General features: G+C 40.4%; 2 protein-coding genes across 8 annotated transcripts in view; one reads left to right on the forward strand and one right to left on the reverse strand.

Moving 5' to 3' along the window:
- Positions 1-8,828, reverse strand: part of mospd2 (motile sperm domain containing 2) — an 84,242-nt gene extending 75,414 nt beyond the window's left edge. For 2 of the 4 annotated variants that reach the window (XM_072584836.1, XM_072584837.1), the window contains exons 1-2: positions 8,477-8,589; positions 8,316-8,373 (exon numbers count right to left, since the gene is read on the reverse strand). In XM_072584836.1, coding sequence (XP_072440937.1) covers positions 8,316-8,373; positions 8,477-8,554 — 136 coding nt within the window. In that variant the 5' untranslated portion in view covers positions 8,555-8,589. Of the gene's footprint in view, positions 1-8,315; positions 8,374-8,476; positions 8,590-8,637 lie in introns of those variants that run through there. The other 2 variants (XM_072584839.1, XM_072584838.1) reach the window with 2 other exon arrangements.
- fancb (FA complementation group B) overlaps positions 8,095-18,187 on the forward strand; it is a 41,225-nt gene continuing 31,132 nt past the window's right edge. Inside the window, exons 1-4 of one of the 4 annotated variants that reach the window (XM_072584831.1) lie at positions 8,095-8,656; positions 11,902-13,377; positions 16,716-16,871; positions 17,668-17,766. In XM_072584831.1, coding sequence (XP_072440932.1) covers positions 12,436-13,377; positions 16,716-16,871; positions 17,668-17,766 — 1,197 coding nt within the window. In that variant the 5' untranslated portion in view covers positions 8,095-8,656; positions 11,902-12,435. Of the gene's footprint in view, positions 8,657-8,776; positions 8,870-9,893; positions 10,004-11,901; positions 13,378-16,715; positions 16,872-17,667; positions 17,767-18,187 lie in introns of those variants that run through there. The other 3 variants (XM_072584832.1, XM_072584834.1, XM_072584835.1) reach the window with 3 other exon arrangements.

Raw genomic sequence — 18,187 nt, forward strand, 5'->3', positions numbered from 1 at the left:
GTACATTCCTATGACTCTAACTGTGTCTGTCTATATGAATGAAGACTAGAATCAAAGAAGATTGGGTTTAAATCAAATACTTATTTAAATTACCTTGATTAACTTCACTCTGTTAACCTACTGTATTGATTAAGTATTCATTAATTTATTTAAAACTATAAACTTGTCTGGTGTTGGTTATTCAAGAAGTCTGATTAGGAACCATTGGTGTAATTTTGAGGGAATTTTTAGATTTGCTCTGTTGTAAACACAGGGTAGGGAAGTTGTTTCAATTGGAGGGCTGTCAGTCTCGGTATCATAATACCAACTTGATACCTTATCAGAAGTCAGGTGACGCCAGGTTATAGCCCAACAGGTTTACTTGAAATCACAAGCCTTTGGGAGCATTACCCCTTCTGATCTTGCCCACTCGAGTCCAACACCGGCTCCTCTACATCAGTAGTACCTTATCAAAAACCTTCTGAAAATCCAAATATATTGTACCCACTGCTTCCTGTTTATCTATTCGATTAGTTACCTCCATCAAGAACTCTTGGAAGCAGGTCAGGCATGATTTCTCCTTTGTGAAGGTATACTTACTTTGGTTGATCATATGATGCATTTCAAAATGCTCTGCTCTTCCATCCTTTAAAGCAGACTAACATTTTTTCAATAACAGACATTAGGCTAACTGCCCTTTGCTTACATAGAACAATACAGCACAGAACAGGCCCTTCAACCCTCGATGTTGCGCCGACCTGTGAACTATTCTCAGCTCGATCCCCCTACACTATTCCCCAAATCATCCATATGCTTAGCTAAGAATTGTTTAAATCTCCCTAATGTGGCTGAGTTGACCATCTCAGCAGGCAGGGCATTCTACGCCCTTACCTTTTGTATATGAAAGCATTGCATTAGCAGATCCTGAATTCTTGGGAACTTTTCCAGAATCTAAGGATTCTTGGAACATTGCTACCACTGCATTTACTATTTCTGTAGCTACTTCCTTTAATACCTTAGGATATTAGGTCCAGGGGGCTTATCGGCCTTTAGGCCCATTAGCTTCCTGGGCACTTTTTCTCTGGTCTGATTGTATTTATTTCCTTCCTCCTTTTGCCCCTTTATTATTTAAGCATTTGGAATGATATCAATGTCTTTTACTTTGACGACTAATGCAAAATATTCTTCTAACTCCTTTGCCATTTCCTGATTGTCCATTGTTATTTCCCCAGCCTCATTCGCTAAGGGGACAACGCTCACTTTGGCTTTTCTCTTCTTTCTTCATTCCCCTTGCTGTTACTTGCACGTTTATTATTTATGATGGTTTAAAATTATGAAGAGTGTCAATAGTATTGATGTAAATAAACTATTTTCTCTGGTGGGAAATTCATAATCACTCAACTTTGCAAGGACATAACAGATGTTAAAGTCAGACATAGACCATTTAGGACTGAGGGAAGAAGAACTTTTATCCACAAAAGATGCTGGAAATCTGGAACCTTCTGCTCAATTTTGTGGATGCTGGATTAATTGAAATTTTAAAGAATGTGATCCAACACCTTTTTTGTCAGGTAAGGCAGTATCTAACTGAGGAGAACAACAGGCTGAAGGAACCGATTGGCTACTCCTGTTAAGACTCTCCTCAACAAGGCCACATTTTTTCATTCAGTAACCAATCATGTACAACTACACAAAGTGGATGGCTGGAGAACTGGTGATCCTGACAATCAGAAGTAAATGACAATGGAACAGTTTCTTAAAAGGTTTATGCATTTTTTTCAGTTATGTAGTTTAATTGGTTTTAATTATGGTGCTCACTTCCTTTTAAAATATCTAAGGTGACAGAATGTGAGTCAGATACTTTACTTTCCGCTTTGGTCTAATTTCAGCAAAAACTGAAAGAAACATTACGTTTGCAACAATACTGACTCCAACAACAAATGTACTGTATTTCAAGGTTGTAAATCCTGATAAAATTTCAGCACAATTATTCAAAATTTGGTCAGAAAACTTTCAAATTTTAAGACAGTTAAAAGGAAAATAATGCCCATAAATAAGATAATGAAACTTTATTTAGAATCTGCGTGACACTTATTTCCTTCCTCTCCATGATCTTTTGTAAATTCTCTGTTCAGCTGGTCTTCAGACTTAAATTTGCATATGTCTACAACAAAGTGATTTTTGTCAATGACTTTCTTTTTTAAGCTTGTAAAAAGCCTGCGATTCTAGAATGAGAAAGTTAGGAGTTAAGGTCCAAAGCGGTTTTTCAGAAAATGCTACAGGCCCAGATTTTGCAGTCAGCAACAAAGTAAGGTCAGACACCTGCGAAGAGATTTGTCAACAAGAAATGAATAGTGGCATTATTTTTTTTCATGTCCCAACAGAATCTTACATCTGGTATCAAGTTGATGGGATGATTTGTTGTGCCAAAACAACAGGCAAGTAAACAGCCAATTACACTGAAGGGTCCAAATTTGAAAGTTGATTTAATTTAAAAAGTCAGATAGTGAAATAAATAAGTTGGAAGAAAAAATAAGATTAAATAAATTTAGAAACAAAAACTTAGAATCGTGAATTTATTATGGAGAAATTTGACATTCCACAAACATTAAATGACCTTCGCAGGGCCAGTGAGGGTGTTGTTAGTACATTGAAATGTAACTAGGTTTTTAAACAATCAACAAGATGCAATGTTAGGGTTCTTGTAGTGCAGTGGTAGTGACCCTACTTCTGAATTAGGAAACCTGGGCTCATGCCAGACTTGCTGAGTGTGTAACATCATCTCTGGACATAAAACAAATGTAACTTCTCAAGCAGTTTTACAATGAGGTTAAAAATGTTAGGGTGGACGCTCTCAGTAAGTTAAGTGATTTCCCAGTCATTGCATTCACGACCTCCCTCAATGGTACCACATCCTTTGAAGAAATTTCCAGATTTAAGTGTTGTTCTCTAAATGCTACTGTCAGTTTCACTGGAGTAATGACAACAAATGCTGACTGTTCTGTGATTATCAGTAACATAGATTCTATGATATTTATACAAGATAGGGGATTCTCTGTGGTGATTTTCAAGTAGGGGACATTTCTGACTTGTGGTAGAGGGCTGAGAATTAGATGTCAACCTCAAACATGATTTGGCATTGCTGGAGATGACATTTTTCCTAAAACAAACCTAAAACCGAAGAAAATATCTAAAATATCATGCCAAGGCTGTAACAAATGCGTGCATGTACACATGCAAGAACAAAAGTTAAATGCAAGGGTTTATTTTACACTAGGTTCAACATTGCCCAGGACTGTGGCTCCCAACAAGTGAAATGGGTCAAAACAATATATGTAAATATAGTTACAACAATTCCATCTGATATCGATCACAATTGTAAACAAATACATACTTTTTACACAAATGCTGACTGATCTCATGCATTTAAATGTGTTAATTAGTAATTGGTTACCTGACCTTTGACTGAAAATTTATGCTGTTTGGACAAAAATACCAAACTACCTACGAACATTTAGATACCAATTATGTGGCAATGTTAAATTTCCTAGAAACATAATCACTAAACATCCAATAGTTTTATAATCGAGATTAAGTTGTTGTTAGTGTGGGGAAAAGAAAGTTGCAACACTTACGAGAATGATACCAGGAATGAATAATTTTAATTACAAGGGAATATTGCAGAGACTGGGCTTGTCCTGTTTGGAGCAGAGAAGATTAAGAGGTGTTCAAAATTGTGAACAATTTTGACAGGATAAAGGAGGATATTCAATTTCCTCTGAGCAAGTCAGTAACCAGGGATCACAAATTCAGGATTGTCAACAATAGAGCTAGGAGCAAGATGAGGAGAAACGTCTTTACTCAGAATTGTTAGGATTTGGAATGCACTGCAGTGGGAGATTCCGTAGTGGAGGCGAATTCCGTAGGAGGTTTCAAAAAGGAGCTTGAAATATATTTGAAAGGAATGAATTTAGAGGGTATGAAGATAAAGCTGGAGAACGGGATTAACTGGGTAGCTCTTCCCAAAGTCAGTATATTCATGATAGTCAAATAGCCTGCTATCGTACTGTAAAATTCTATGATTATATTTCAACACGATTTGTCTGAACAACATTGTAACCATTAGTGGTTATACATTTGATTCCGATTCAGTAGCATCAAAAACTGCTCCAAACGTAACCCACAGATCTTATGTGTGGATTCAGGCTACTCTGCACCTATCATATGATGATAGCATATGTAGATCTTTGAAAATAGGAGGTCTGAGAGATTTAATGCAGATGTGACCATACCGCACCAACCATTTGAAGACAGGCCAAATAGGTTTCAGTGAAGTCACAGTTAGTAACCAAAGTCAGAAGTCACACGATACCAGGTTATAGTCCAATAGCTCTACTTAAAATCACAAGTGCTGCACCTTCATCACTTTACCTGATGTGCCAAAAGCTTTTGATTTTAAATAAACCTGTTGGATAACAGCCTGGTGTCCACATCACAGGAACCATACAGTTCTATGATAATCACTCTCAGAAGTCTATTTGATAAAATATATCTTCACAAAATATCACCACTGTCAGTAGGTAGCAATCTTGCAAAAGTCAGAAGGTCCTGGGTTCAATTCACATCCTAGAGACTTGAGCACCAAAAAAAATTGTAACATTGCAATACTGAGGGAGATGCTAAACCAAGACCCCTCTGATCTTGTGTAAAGGTCTGTTTAGTGTAAAAAATCCAATAATGCTATTTTGAAGAGAGAGAAGAAATATAATCAAAACAAGAGCAAGAATTGATATCGAATTGGAAGGTGTAGAACCTGTGTAGACAAAGTTAAGGAACTGCAAAGGAAAAACAATGCTGATTGCAGTTGTGTACAAGCCTCCTGGCAGTAGTTAGGATGTGGGGAAAAAATTAAAAGAAATTGTCAAGGGGAAGTTATGCCTGACAAATCTATTAGAATTCTTTGAGGAGATAATGAGCAAATTAGTGGGCGGCACGGTGGTACAGTGGTTAGCACTGCTGCCTCACAGCGCCAGAGATCTGGGTTCAATTCCCACCTCAGGCGACTAACTGTGTGGAGTTTGCACGTTCTCCCAGTGTCTGCGTGGGTTTCCTCCGGGTGCTCCGGTTTCCTCCCACAGTCCAAAGATGTGCAGGCCAGGTGAATTGGCCATGCTAAATTGCCCGTAGTGTTAGGTAAGGGGTAAATGTAGGGGTATGGGTGGGTTGCGCTTCGGCGGGGCGGTGTGGACTTGTTGGGCCGAAGGGCCTGTTTCCACACTGTAAGTAATCTAATCTAATCTAATCTAAATTAGATGGAGGAGATCCAATGGATGTGATCTATTTGGATTTCCAGGAGGCCTTTGACAAGGTGCCACACAGGAGGCTATTAAGAAAAAACACGTGTAGGGGCAAAATACTGACATAGATCAAGGATTAAATGACTGGCAGAGAACAGAAAGTGGGGATCAAGGGTTTTTTCCCCAGATGGCAGCATCTGTGGTCCTCACTTCCTCCTAGAATCCTGCAGGGGTCAGAATTGGAACTACAGCTATTCATGTTGCATACATTAATGATCTTTACAAAGAAACTGAAAGCATTGTTGCTATGCTGGTAGAAAATACAAAGACAGATGGAGGGGCAAGTAATGCAAATGAGGCAGGGAAGCTGCAGAAGGACTCGTACAGGCTAGGAGAGAGGGCAAAGAAGTGGCAGATGGAATACAATATAAGAGAGTGGTGCTGTGCACTTTGGTAGGAAGAATTGTAGAATATTTTCTGAGATGGGGAAAGGCTTCAGAATTCTGAAGTACAAGGACTTAAGAGTCCAGCTTCAGGATTCTATTAACCTTAATGCGCAGATTCATTTGGCAGTTAGGAAGGCAAATGCAATGTTAGCATTAATTTCAAGAGAGCTAGAATACAATATCGGAGATGTACTACTGAGGCTATACAAAGTTCTGGTCAGATTACAATATTCAAGACATTTGGATGAGTATATGAACAGGAAGGGTTTAGAGGGACATGGGCCAAGTGCTAGCAAATGGGACTAGATTAGGTTAGGAGGAGTTGGACCAAAAGGTCTGTTTCCGTGCTGTATATCTCTATGATTATCCAAAAGATCGATTAAGTAGCCCTAATAAATGCTAACCATAAACTAAGCAAAATCTGCCTTCACTAACTTTCTTTTAAGCAGGTAAATCTTCACATACGTTCTAAAAGGTTTCTTCCAGTGTGTTGCTCCAATATTCTTGTTCACCAATAGAGGAAAATCAATGTTAAACAGCTTAAGTACACAGAACCAGACATTTCTTAATGTATCTGAGGGTTGTCTTGCTCTTTGTTTATTGTCTACGGAGAAACAATGTCTAATTCTTGCTCTCCAGCATTTTAGCCACTTTTAATAAAAAATAAAACTTTTAAATGTAACTCTTCCCAGAATCCTTGGTGGCACAGTTAAAGAATCAAGAAGCATGGCAACATTAGAAAAAGACCATCTCCTAGCCATAACTACAACAGCTTATAAATTGAGTGAAGAAACTTGTATTTACATTGCTTTCCAAGTCTTAATACCTCTCAAAGAACTCTGCAGTCAGCGAAGTATTTCTGAAGTTTAATTATGATAGCTACAACTATTACCACAGATTGAGATCTCTAAAATGATAATGAAAAACTAGAATTATCTATTTAACTCTTCTTCAAATCATTCCAGAGGGACCTTTTGCTTTCATCCAAGGTAATCTTAATCTCATTTTAAAAAAAGCATCCTTGATAGTAAATCAATCTCTTGCCACTACATTGTAGTGTTAGACTCCGGATCACTGAAGTAGGATTGGACTCCACAAATTTCTGATTCAGCTCAAACTGTACCTATTTCTTCTTTTGCTAATAACTAACATTTTCCTACCCAGAATTCAACTACTCATTGCATTACCTTCCAAGGACACCAACAGTCAATAAATAATCTGCCTATCTGGTCAAATGTCATACATGATAGACTTTTTAAAACAGACCTTCCTCAGACTAAGCACCCATAGCTGACATCAAAGACCTATAACCTGGAGGTGCCACTACTGTCCAACATCTAGTTAAATTCAAACATACCTGAGATGATGCAATATGAAAGCTGAAATAAAGGATACACCAGTACAGAATCAGAAGCAAGACTGAAGCAGCATAACTGCAAGTTGCACATACTGGAACAAAGTCAAGAGTGTGGTGTTGGAAAAGCACAGCAGGCCAGGCAGCATCTGAAGAGCAAGAGAATCAACGTTTCAGGCATAATCCCTGAGGAAGGACGTATACCTGAAACATATATTCTCCTGCTCCTCGGATGCTGCCTGACCTCGCTGTGCTTTTCCAGCACCACACTCTCGACTCTGACCTCCAGCATCCGCAGTCCTCACTTTCTCCATATTGGAACAAACCCTAACGACAAAGATTAAAGTGTGAAATAGATGGTCTTGATATAACAGATGAGAGATTTGAAACTTTACATCAGGATCACAGAGGACAGAGATCATCTACTGCCACACTCAGCTACAGTATGCACCCAGAGAGAGGGGTGAAACTGACAGCTAGGATTCAATGTATGGCATAAGCTTCTATATCATACAAATCAATAACTAAATAAATCAAGGAACGGTAGAAAGCAATGTGTTTTGAAACAGATTAAACCCAGGCCTGGTGCATATGGGTTTTAAGTCAGGCCTATTTTCATGAAAAGAAGCCAGAGACCTTCCACTGGACAGTATTCTGGGTTATGCAATTCGTGCTTTGACATCCCTGCTCTTTATAATTTCAACAAACTGAATCGATTAAACAATCTATCTGGAAACTTTGCTACAATAAGACATCAGCAGTAGTTGGACAAAATAGTTGTAATTTTTTACAGTCGGTTTCAATCCCTTGATTGAACAGAGTTTCAGTTTGGGGAAAATCATTGTCTTAGAGAGTAACGAAGTTTCCGAATTTTTCCCCCGGCAAGTAGCAGGACACTCTGGGTTTATAGCAACTGTTAAAACCTAATGATTCAGGACTGGATGGGTAGTAGGGCGACAAAGAGAGAGAGGGAGGGGTGTGTGGGAAACCAACAAACGGAGGAAGAGGCGAGGTGTCCAGTCACAACCTCCCGCCTGCATGAAACGGGGAGCGGGCAGCCGGTGACAATTTCCAGCCACCAACATTAACAGTGGGGACAGAGAGGGAGCCAGCTCAACCAAGACTTGGCAAATGTGAAGGGTAAAGCCGGGTGGCCCCTTGGCTGCAGACCCCTGGCCCATTCGCTCGGACCCGGAGCCTGAAAGTCCCTCCCAGCGAGAGCGCGGGCGGGCACGGTACCTTGTAAATACTCGCTGGTAAAACGCTGCCTCGTCTCCTCTATCAACTTCTGCTTCTCCTACAGAACAAAAACACATACACAACTGGTTATTATCGGCGTGACTGAGCTACTGCTTCCCCCAGCCCGAACCCTGAGAGGAGCTGCCTGACTGAGCTCTCACCTCCCGCTGCTCCGCAGCCATCCCTCTCGCAGCAACACCATCAAAAGCACGGGCCAACCGGCCGGCCGCAGCGCTCATGTGACCCGCCTGCCTGACCTCTCACCCTTGACCTCTCCTCCCGCCCGCAAACAAAAAAAACAACCGAGACGGAGACGTCTCACCTTCAGGTACGAAGATGAGGTAATGTATGTTCTCACCGTGCTTTACTCACACCCCCTGTTGTCTATCTGCCCGCTCGGGGCCTGCGGTTGAGCGCGCGGGGACCAACCGTTCGGTTTGAATTGTGGGTGCGCGCGGGAACAGACCGATCCCAGAGACAGAGTCCGGATAATGGAGAAAGCACGGCGGCTCTGGACAATAGAGACGGATGGAGGGACTCCGGATAATGGAGAAGTGAGGGTGGTCTCCAGATAACAGAGACAGGGGAGAACTCCAGATAATGGAGACAGGGGGCTGCCTCTGGATAATGGAGACGGGGGGCGTTGGGGGGGCTCCGGATAATGGGAAAGTGAGGGGTACTCTGGATAGTGGAGATAGGGGCGCTCCAGAAAATGAAGACAGGGGAGGGAGAGGGGGCAGTGGGGGAGGCTCCAGATAATGGAGACGGGGGAGGGGGCACTGGGGAGGTTCCAGGTAATGGAGACGAGGGAGGGGGCAGTGGGGGAGGCTCCAGGTAATAGAGACTGGGCAGTGGGGGAAGGTTCCAGGTAATGGAGACAGGGGAGGGGGCAGTGGGGGAGGCTCCAGGTAATGGAGACTGGGCAGTGGGGGAAGGTTCCAGGTAATGGAGACAGGGGAGGGGGCAGTGGGGGAGGTTCCAGGAATGGAGACGGGGGAGGGGGCCAGTGGGGGAGGTTCTAGGTAATGGAGACGGGAGGAGGGGGGCAGTGGGGAGGCTCCAGGTAATGGAGACGTGGGGGAGGCTCCAGATAATGAAGACGGTGGAGGGGAGGGGTCTCTGAATAATGTAGATGGGGGTTTGCTGTGGATAATGGAGGTGGGAGTGTGCTTAGGAGGGGGAGCGGCTCAGGTTAATGGAGACGGTAGATCTGAATAATGGAAGTGGGGAGCAGAATGGGGATGGTGTTGCTCCAGATAATGGCGATGGGGAAGGGGGTGTGGATCTGGATAATGGAGATGGGGGAGCAGGCAGCTCCAGATAATGGAGACGGTGAAGGAGGTATGTCCAAATAAAGGAAAGGGGAAAGATGTAGTTCCGAAATGGGGAGGGGACGGCTCCGGATAATAGACATGGGGGAGGGGGTGGCTCTGGATAATGGATATGGGAGACGGATGTCTCTGGATAATGGCGATGGAGTCTCAACGTCAATTACAGTCATAGAGATGTACAGCATTCCAAGGTCTCTTTGTTCAACAGCACTCCCGGGAATTTTACCATTAAGTGTATAAATCCTGCTAAGATTTGCTTTCCCAAAATGCAGCACCTCGCATTTATCTAAATTAAACTCCATCCGCCACTTCTCAGCCCATTGGGCCCACCTGATCAAGATCCCGTTGTAATCTGAGGTAACCTTCTTCACTGTCTGCTATGCCTCCAATTTTGGTGTCATCTGCAAACTTACTGACTATACCTCTTATGCTCACATCCAAATCATTTATATAAATGACAAAAAGTAGTGGACCCAGCACCGATCCTTGTGGCACTCCACTGGTCACAGGCCTCCAGTCTGAAAAGCAACCCTCCACCACCACCCTCTGTCTTCTACCTTTGAGCCAGTTCTGTATCCAAATGGCTAGTTCTCCCTGTGGACCATGAGATCTAACCTTGCTAACCAGTGAGGAACCTTGTCGAACGCCTTACTGAAGTACATATAGATCACATCCACCACTCTACCCTCATCAATCCTCTTTGTTACTTCTTCAAAAAAAGTCTGTGAGAAATGATTTCCCACGCACAAAGCCATGTTGACTATCCATAATCAGCCCTTGCCTTTCCAAATACATCTATATCCTGTCCCTCAGGATTCCATCCAACAACTTGCCCACCACTGACATCAGGCTCACTGGTCGATACCTTCCTGGCTTGTCCTTACTACCTTAAACAGTGGCACCACGATAGCCAACCACTAGTCTTCTGGCACTTCATTTGTAACTATCGATGATACAAATATTTCAGCAAAGGGCCCAGCAATCACTTCCCCAGCTTCCCACAGAGTTCTCGGATACACCTGATCAGGTCCTGGGGATTTTATGCGTTTCGAGACATCCAGCACTTTCTCCTCTGTAATATGGGCATTTTTCAAGATGTCACCATTCATTTTCCTACGTTCTATACCTTCCATGTCCTTTTCCACAGTAAACACTGATGCAAAATACTCATTTAGTATCTCCCCCATCTCCTGTGGTTCCACACAAAGGCCACCTTGCTGATCTTTGAGGGGCTCTATTCTCTCCCTCATTACCCTTTTGTCCTTAATGTATTTGTAAGAACTCTTTGGATTTTCCTTAACTCTATTTGCCAAAGTTATTTCATGTACCCTTTTTGCCCTCCTGTTTTGCCTCTGAAGTATACTCCTGCTGCATTTGTCCTCTTGGAAGGATTCATTTGATTTATCTTGTCTATACCTGACATATGCTTCCTTCTTTTTCTTAACCAAATCCTCAATTTCTTTACCAGCAATTCCATACACCTACCAACCTATCGTTTCACCCTAACAGGAATATATGGAGGGGGCAACTCCAGAGAACAGAAATGGGTGGGGACAGCTCTAGATAATCGAGATGGGGAAGACGGTATATAGGAGGAGAGCTCTGGATAATAGAAGTAGGGATAATAGAGATATTAGATTATTATTAGGTAAGGGTCTTCTGATTATGGGGATGGGTGGGGTCATGGACTTTGGATAATGGAGACATGGGCGAGAGGTGTAAGAATAGAAGGGAGCTCCAAATAATGAGTGTGGGGGTTTGGGGGGAGGTGCAGTTGAAGAAAGCTCCTGATAATGGAGAGGTATGATTTGGGGGGAGCTCTATATTATGATGGGGGTGATGGAGAGCATCTGATAATGGAGACAGTGAAAGAATGTGGGTGAGAAGAGGGGTGAGCTAGGATAATTGAGATGGTGAGGGAGGGGAAAGCAGGGCACGGGTGGGTTAGAGAAAGTTAGGGAGGGATGGGGGTGTATTGATAGGTAAGGGGGAAGTGAGGAATGGGGATAGGAGAGATTTGTTTGGGTTGGGAAGAGAATGGGAGACTTGGTGGGGAAGGTGGGTATGGGAGGAATGGGGTCAGTTGGCTTCAGTTAGTGGAAAGGTGGGGAGGGTGCACGACTAGATTTTGGAAGCAGCAAGCTGAGACGGTCTTAAATGTGTTACTGCTCATCGTATATATAACAAAATCCACATGATGTTTGCTTTAGTCATATCTCCATACACTGAATGTGTTATGTATCTGTTCTTTTTAGAATTTGGAAATAACATCTACTGAAGTGAGCATTCCACATCACAAAATAATGTAACATATCTGGTGAAAATGAGGGCACCACATTATTGGAGGAGCTGCAATGTTTTGTTTTCAACAAGAGATTCACGCACATTAATGATATACCATCATACCCTGTGAAGCAGATCAAACATCATGAAGATCATATATTATTACATCTTTGGAGTGAGATCTCACAAGTGAAGTTGATGTGCTGTTGTATCTGCTGAGGAAAATCCCCACTCGCTTTATCCTGTTAGAAGTAACATCCCAACATTTTGGAAATGATGCATTTGTGTGACAATTTAGGAAGTTCATGAAGTGGGCAGAGCTGTTAGGAATGAGTTGCTGTCATGACACTTCTCTACATAGAATAACAAAAACCTGAGAAAAGACTGGCAATTCGTTTGTGCAATATCATCACATTCTACATTGAAAACCCTCGAGACCATTTTGGATTAAACATTTCTCCTCAAAATAAAGTTCAGGTTTGGTCGAAAGCAGACAACTGCTTATAATGGAGCCAGAATCCAAAAACAAAACTGTGGATGTAATAACTTTAAAAGGAGAGGTGATTTATTTTATTGTGTCCAAGGAAAAACAGCTTGGTGGGAAAATGGATGCAGTTCTGCAATTCAATAGAATGGCATTTGATTCAGAAACTGGAAAATTCAAACAGAAATTTTCAGGAAAATTCATCCTCAAACAAAAAAGTTCCTCCTTGCAAATTGTTGCCTGTTGTTGTGCTATTGATTCAAGAACAGGACAAAATGCCCCTTGCATTTTGCTTGAGAAGCATAGAAAGGCTCATTCTAAATTTAGATATAGTTTACTTATGCTGCACTGTTCAAATCAAGTTGAACAGTGTTTGGACTTTGAATTAGACTATGAACTGAAGGTGAACATAACCCTGTTGACTGGACCTAGTGTTTTGTGGAGCTGTGGAAACCAAGTGTATTATATATCTTCTGAAACTAATGGATTTTTTAAAATTCCCATTTCATTTACTGCAGTTAAATGGATTGGAGAGATTTCTGATGGGGACATAATTGTACTGGGTGTAAGAAAAACTATTGAACCTGTGAAAAGTGATGAAATCTCTATTAGTCATGCTGATAAATTGATCTGGGGTTGTGAATTTGTCACCTATTCTTTACAAAAGAGAGAAAACTTCTGCATCAGCCATCATTTCATTCCACATGCTTACAGTTGTGTAGTTACAAGCATACTTATTTGCCCAAGTGAAGAAATAGACAATCAAATAAAGACTATAGTTGTAGCAGCCACGTGTAAGAAGCAACTGGTATTGTTTGAAAACTGTGTCCCCAAGAATGTCTGCCAGCTTCCTTTTGACGAATCTCATAAAATAAGAGTGGTAACAACAGGCAGAGAGAATTGCTTCTTTCTTGTGTCTTCTAAGGCTGGAGGAGTTTGTGCTGTCTCAAAGGAAAGTTGGCAGGTACAAATTCAATGTCTTGTTTTGGACTTGATGTTTAACCAATCACTCTTGTTGTTTGAGTCCACTTTAATACTACACCTGGGTCGTTAGTTGTTTATAGAATGGAGACGTCTTTAAATCATTAATTGTTTTCAAATGTTTTAGAATTTAGATGTGTTATAATTATTGCACATACAAGGTGTCATTTGAATCCTATGCAATAAACTGCTTCAAAAGCTGATGTTAATTGTCAGATACTGCAGTATAATAATTGTAGTCTACCAATAATTCAAGTTCATTTTTGCATTCTCAAAGAATTATTAGATAATTTCAATGAATGCAAATTATGCTATAAGTTCATTTTTGTTCTTAAAGCATTTGAATTATCAGTAACTTGAAGCAACTGTGGCTAAATATAGAATTTATGTCTTCTTTCAATTTTACCAATATTGCATTTTTTAAAAACAATTCAATCACTTCTGACAAAATTCAGTTAATGCAAATTAATATTGTTTCACTACATTTTCAATGCTCTTGTAGATCATTGTGTTCTTACAAAGTTTCAAGCTTGCTTTTACTAAAGTCTTTCCAAATCATTTGCAAACATATGAGTATTTTCTTCTGTTAAGTGTAATTAATTTTGCCGGTTTTTAATCTAATTGAATTTACTCAAAAAAAAACCATTTTTGTTGCAAAATCTCTTAAATGTATACAGGAAAAGAAGAGAAAAATGTTCACTAAATTAGCAATTCTACATTATAAATCTTATCTGGGATTGTTTTCCTGTTAAGGTCATATACTATATAATTCCAGGCATGCCTATATGAACTTACCCATGTGTTACTAAGAAATGAAAGTTGCTGGAAGCCATAGATTAAGAACAAGTATGCTTGGGAGCTATTAGTTCAGTTGTTTAGGGATACTGCAGCCTTCATTATGAATTTTCAGAATTTAAAATCTGCTTACTCTCTTCTATACATTGAATATGTAACTAGCAGAAAGAAAACTATTTTTGTAACTTTGATATTGGGAATGGCCTGGTGGTGTTATTGCTGGATTATTAATCCAGGTACCCAGATAGTGTTTCATTAGTGGAATTTGAATTCAGTAGTAAAAGAAATTTGGAATTTAGAGTATAATGATGACTGTTAAAACTGTTGTTGATTGTCAGGAGAGACCAATCTGGTTTGTTAAAGTATGTATTCGAGACGGCTCAGGGAAGCCCTGATGGACTCTACTGTAGGCCATTCTTGGTTGTCCTGGGAGCCGTACTCTGTAGTAGTCTGGGATACAAAACTCTCACAGACAGTTCGTTTAAATTATTACCTTTTATTGACCAAAGATGTGCAGGTCAGGTGAATTGGCCATTGTAACTTGCCCGTAGTGTTAGGTAAGGGGTAAATGTAGGGGTATGGGTGGGTTGCGCTTCGGCAGGGCAGTGTGGACTTGTTGGGCCGAAGGGCCTGTTTCCACACTGTAAGTAATCTAATCTAATCTAATCTACCAATGGCATCAATGTTATACTATAACATAGATACCTACAAGCCAGGCTTGAGCTAAGGTTTTTAAACTATTAGCAGAGTAGCAGCACCCCTAAGAGCTTTCTCAGGTTCTTATTGTTGCAAATAAGCTGATTTTTATGCAGAAATCGGCATTAAAATTACAAAAACACCACATGGCCTTAATCAGATAAGCAACAATAAAATGGCAAAAATTTGTAGAGGAAGAGAAACTAATTGACAGGTCTGAGTACACTTGACTAATTAAGCTGCATTCACATCAAAGTGGGAACGCTGATGAAGCCAGGCCAAATGGCCAATTGCTTTGATGCTAAGAACAGATGTCCTTAAGATCTTCTGAACAATTGGCCTCCTTCCTCTCCTCTTCTCTCTCCCCTCCCCCACTTCCCATGGTCAAGCGCTTTCCTGCACCTCCTGCAGCAGATGATTAAGGGTACAAGTTTTCTCAGGTTCATTAATTCCCTTTAGGGAAGGAAATCTGTCCTTACCTGGTCTGGCCTACATATGACTTTAGACCCACAATGCCCAGCAATTAGGTATGGGCAATAAACCTGGCCCTGTTATTGAATAGAAAAAACACATTATGATTTGTAGCTCCATTCTTTTGTGGAATATCTGTGCCACTAGCAAATCCAGCATTTGTTGCCCATTCCTAATTTCCGTTCAACTGATCTCGAAGGAAGTTCAGTCAATCACTTGTTGCACATAGGCTGCACCATGGAAGGATAGCAGATTTCCTTGCCTAAAGAATATTAGAGAACCAAATAGGTTTTTATCACAATAAATAATAGTTGTCATGATCATCAGAGAGAGTAGCTTTCAATTTCAGATTTTTAAATTGAATTTAAATGCCGTTAACTGTCCAGATGAGATTTGCACATTTCCCCCAGATATTTGCAAAAGACAAGTTACTGGAAAAGCTTAGCAAGTCTGGCAGCATCTATGAAAAGAAATCAAAATTAACCTTTCAGATCCAATTATCCTTCCTCAAACTTCCCCAGAGCATTAGCCTGGGCCTCTGGCTTGCAAGTCTGGTGATATTCCCACTATACCATAATCTCTCCCTAGATAATATTTAATCTGAATATCAGTAACAGGTGGCATTGAAATAATGCCACAACTGCATAAAATGGCATTGGTATCATTTTATGTACAGCTCCAATGATAGAATAATCAATTCAGTGATAAAATATATGAATCCTTTTATTTTTAAAAATTATTCACAACTGTTTTAGAATTAAGAGATGAGGCTGGTATTTTTGTAGCACTAAAAATTGATCTTAATGGAGACTCTAGTACTTATTCAAGTCTCAGGGTATTTTTTAATCTTTGCCTTTTCCCCAGGGGGTTGTTCTGGGAATGGAGTAGGGAGATGAGTTAGCAATTGCAGCATTGATGGTTTATCAATCGTATGGATTATCAAAACACTCTCAATCAAGAAAGCATGAATAGGAAAGGATAGTTTCAAAGCAATAAAAATAAAGGAAATGTTTACAAAAATAACTTTAAATATTCCTGAAAATATCTAGTAGGCTAGCTGAAACAAGGTACTGACTTTCTGTGGTACTTGAACACAGCAGCTTCAATGAAGTGGGAAAACAGCTTTGAACAGATTAATATGTTTCTCAACTAAAAATACCACTGCCAAAAAATATTTCATGCTTGTTGGCAAGGAATTCAATTGATTTTAACAGCTTCCGATAAATTCTGCAAGCCATCAACCAAATAGGATAAGAATGACAGTTTTTGAACTTATGAAGGTTTATGCAACAGTTCTGTTGTTAATTATGTGTAATTTATCATGGCTTAAATAAAATAACGATCTTCCTTTTACCCTAGGTTGTTGCTGTTTGGCAGGAGATATGGACAGTACAATCGGATGACTTCTTAGGCATAGGAACGGAACAAATCTTGTTGCTCCCTTCGGCAGCTTGCACTGTTGAAGACTGCTTCAAAAGTTTTGTCTTAACTGATCTTGGTGAATTCAATCACAATGTACGTTTCTACTTTTATTTCATTTCTGCATTATATTTTATTACTTCTGCAGTTTAATTTTGCTTCTCTTCTGTTCCTCCACCTACCTATATATTCATTTCCTTGCTGCTTCAAGGAAGGCGTCCCATAAGCCTCCTTTTACCAGCTTACCTACTGTCATGCCACTTTCTGGGATCTGTAAAGGTCTCTCACTTTCTCTACTGTTCTCAATATCCACCTGCTTATTGTGTATTCTTTTGTTTGCCCTTCCCAAATGCATAACCTTACATTTCTCCAGATTGGAGTCCTGTGTCCATTTTTTTACTCACTCACCCATGAAGAGAGATTAAATTGGCATGTGGGATCTTGGACTATAAATTGTGATCAAGAGTATAAAGACATTGCATTACAATGAACTTTTGTAGAACACTGATTCAGTTACAACTGCAATCTGCATACAATTTTGGGGACCACATTTCAGCAGAGAGACTATGATGGTTTTAGAAAAGATGCTGGTGAGGATACCCGCATGACAACATAATGATAAATGCCGTTGCTGAATGGAGACATAAACCGGAGGAGATTTGAGCTGCCATGCTATGCAGAAGTGTGGGGGATGGCCAGATGTCCAGCTGGCAATCTTCTCACAGTTAAATTATGGGCCAATGCAAATTAATAAAAGTAGCCCCTTGCAATATAGAAGCTTACATGTGTGCCACTTCCACAGGAACTAACAATTACTTTTACTGCTGGTCTTTTTAAATAATTCCACTGTCATTATCCTCTAATTATTTCTTAAAATATTTTTACAATCTAGGTTAACTCTGGACATGCTGAAGATAATGGAACACAAAATTATGACAAGGGACATGTAAATTATTACCACACGGTCCAAGCTCTGGAGGCAAGATTACAGGTTTGTATAATATATAAAATGTCTTTCGTTTGTCACTTCAATAATCCAGTTTTTTTAATATAATCATAACATAACAAAGCAGATGTAGGCCAGTCAACCCCTCAGGAATTTTCATACCATTTAATAAATCATAGTGAATTTCTGCATCAACTCCACTTTCCTGCTTCTTGACTTCCTCAATACCCGAGATGCCTGTGACCATTGGAGTGCCACAAGGATTGGTGCTGGGTCCACTACTCTTTGTCATTTACATAAATGATTTGGATGCGAGCATAAGAGGTACAGTTAGTAAGTTTGCAGATGACACCAAAATGGGACGTGTAGTGGACAGTGAAGAGGGTTACCTCCGATTACAACAGGATCTGGACCAGATGGGCCAGTGGGCTGAGAAGTGGCAGATGGAGTTTAATTTAGATAAATG

This window comes from Chiloscyllium punctatum, chromosome 15 (genome assembly GCF_047496795.1).
Source record: "Chiloscyllium punctatum isolate Juve2018m chromosome 15, sChiPun1.3, whole genome shotgun sequence".
Taxonomy (NCBI): Eukaryota; Metazoa; Chordata; class Chondrichthyes; order Orectolobiformes; family Hemiscylliidae; genus Chiloscyllium; species Chiloscyllium punctatum.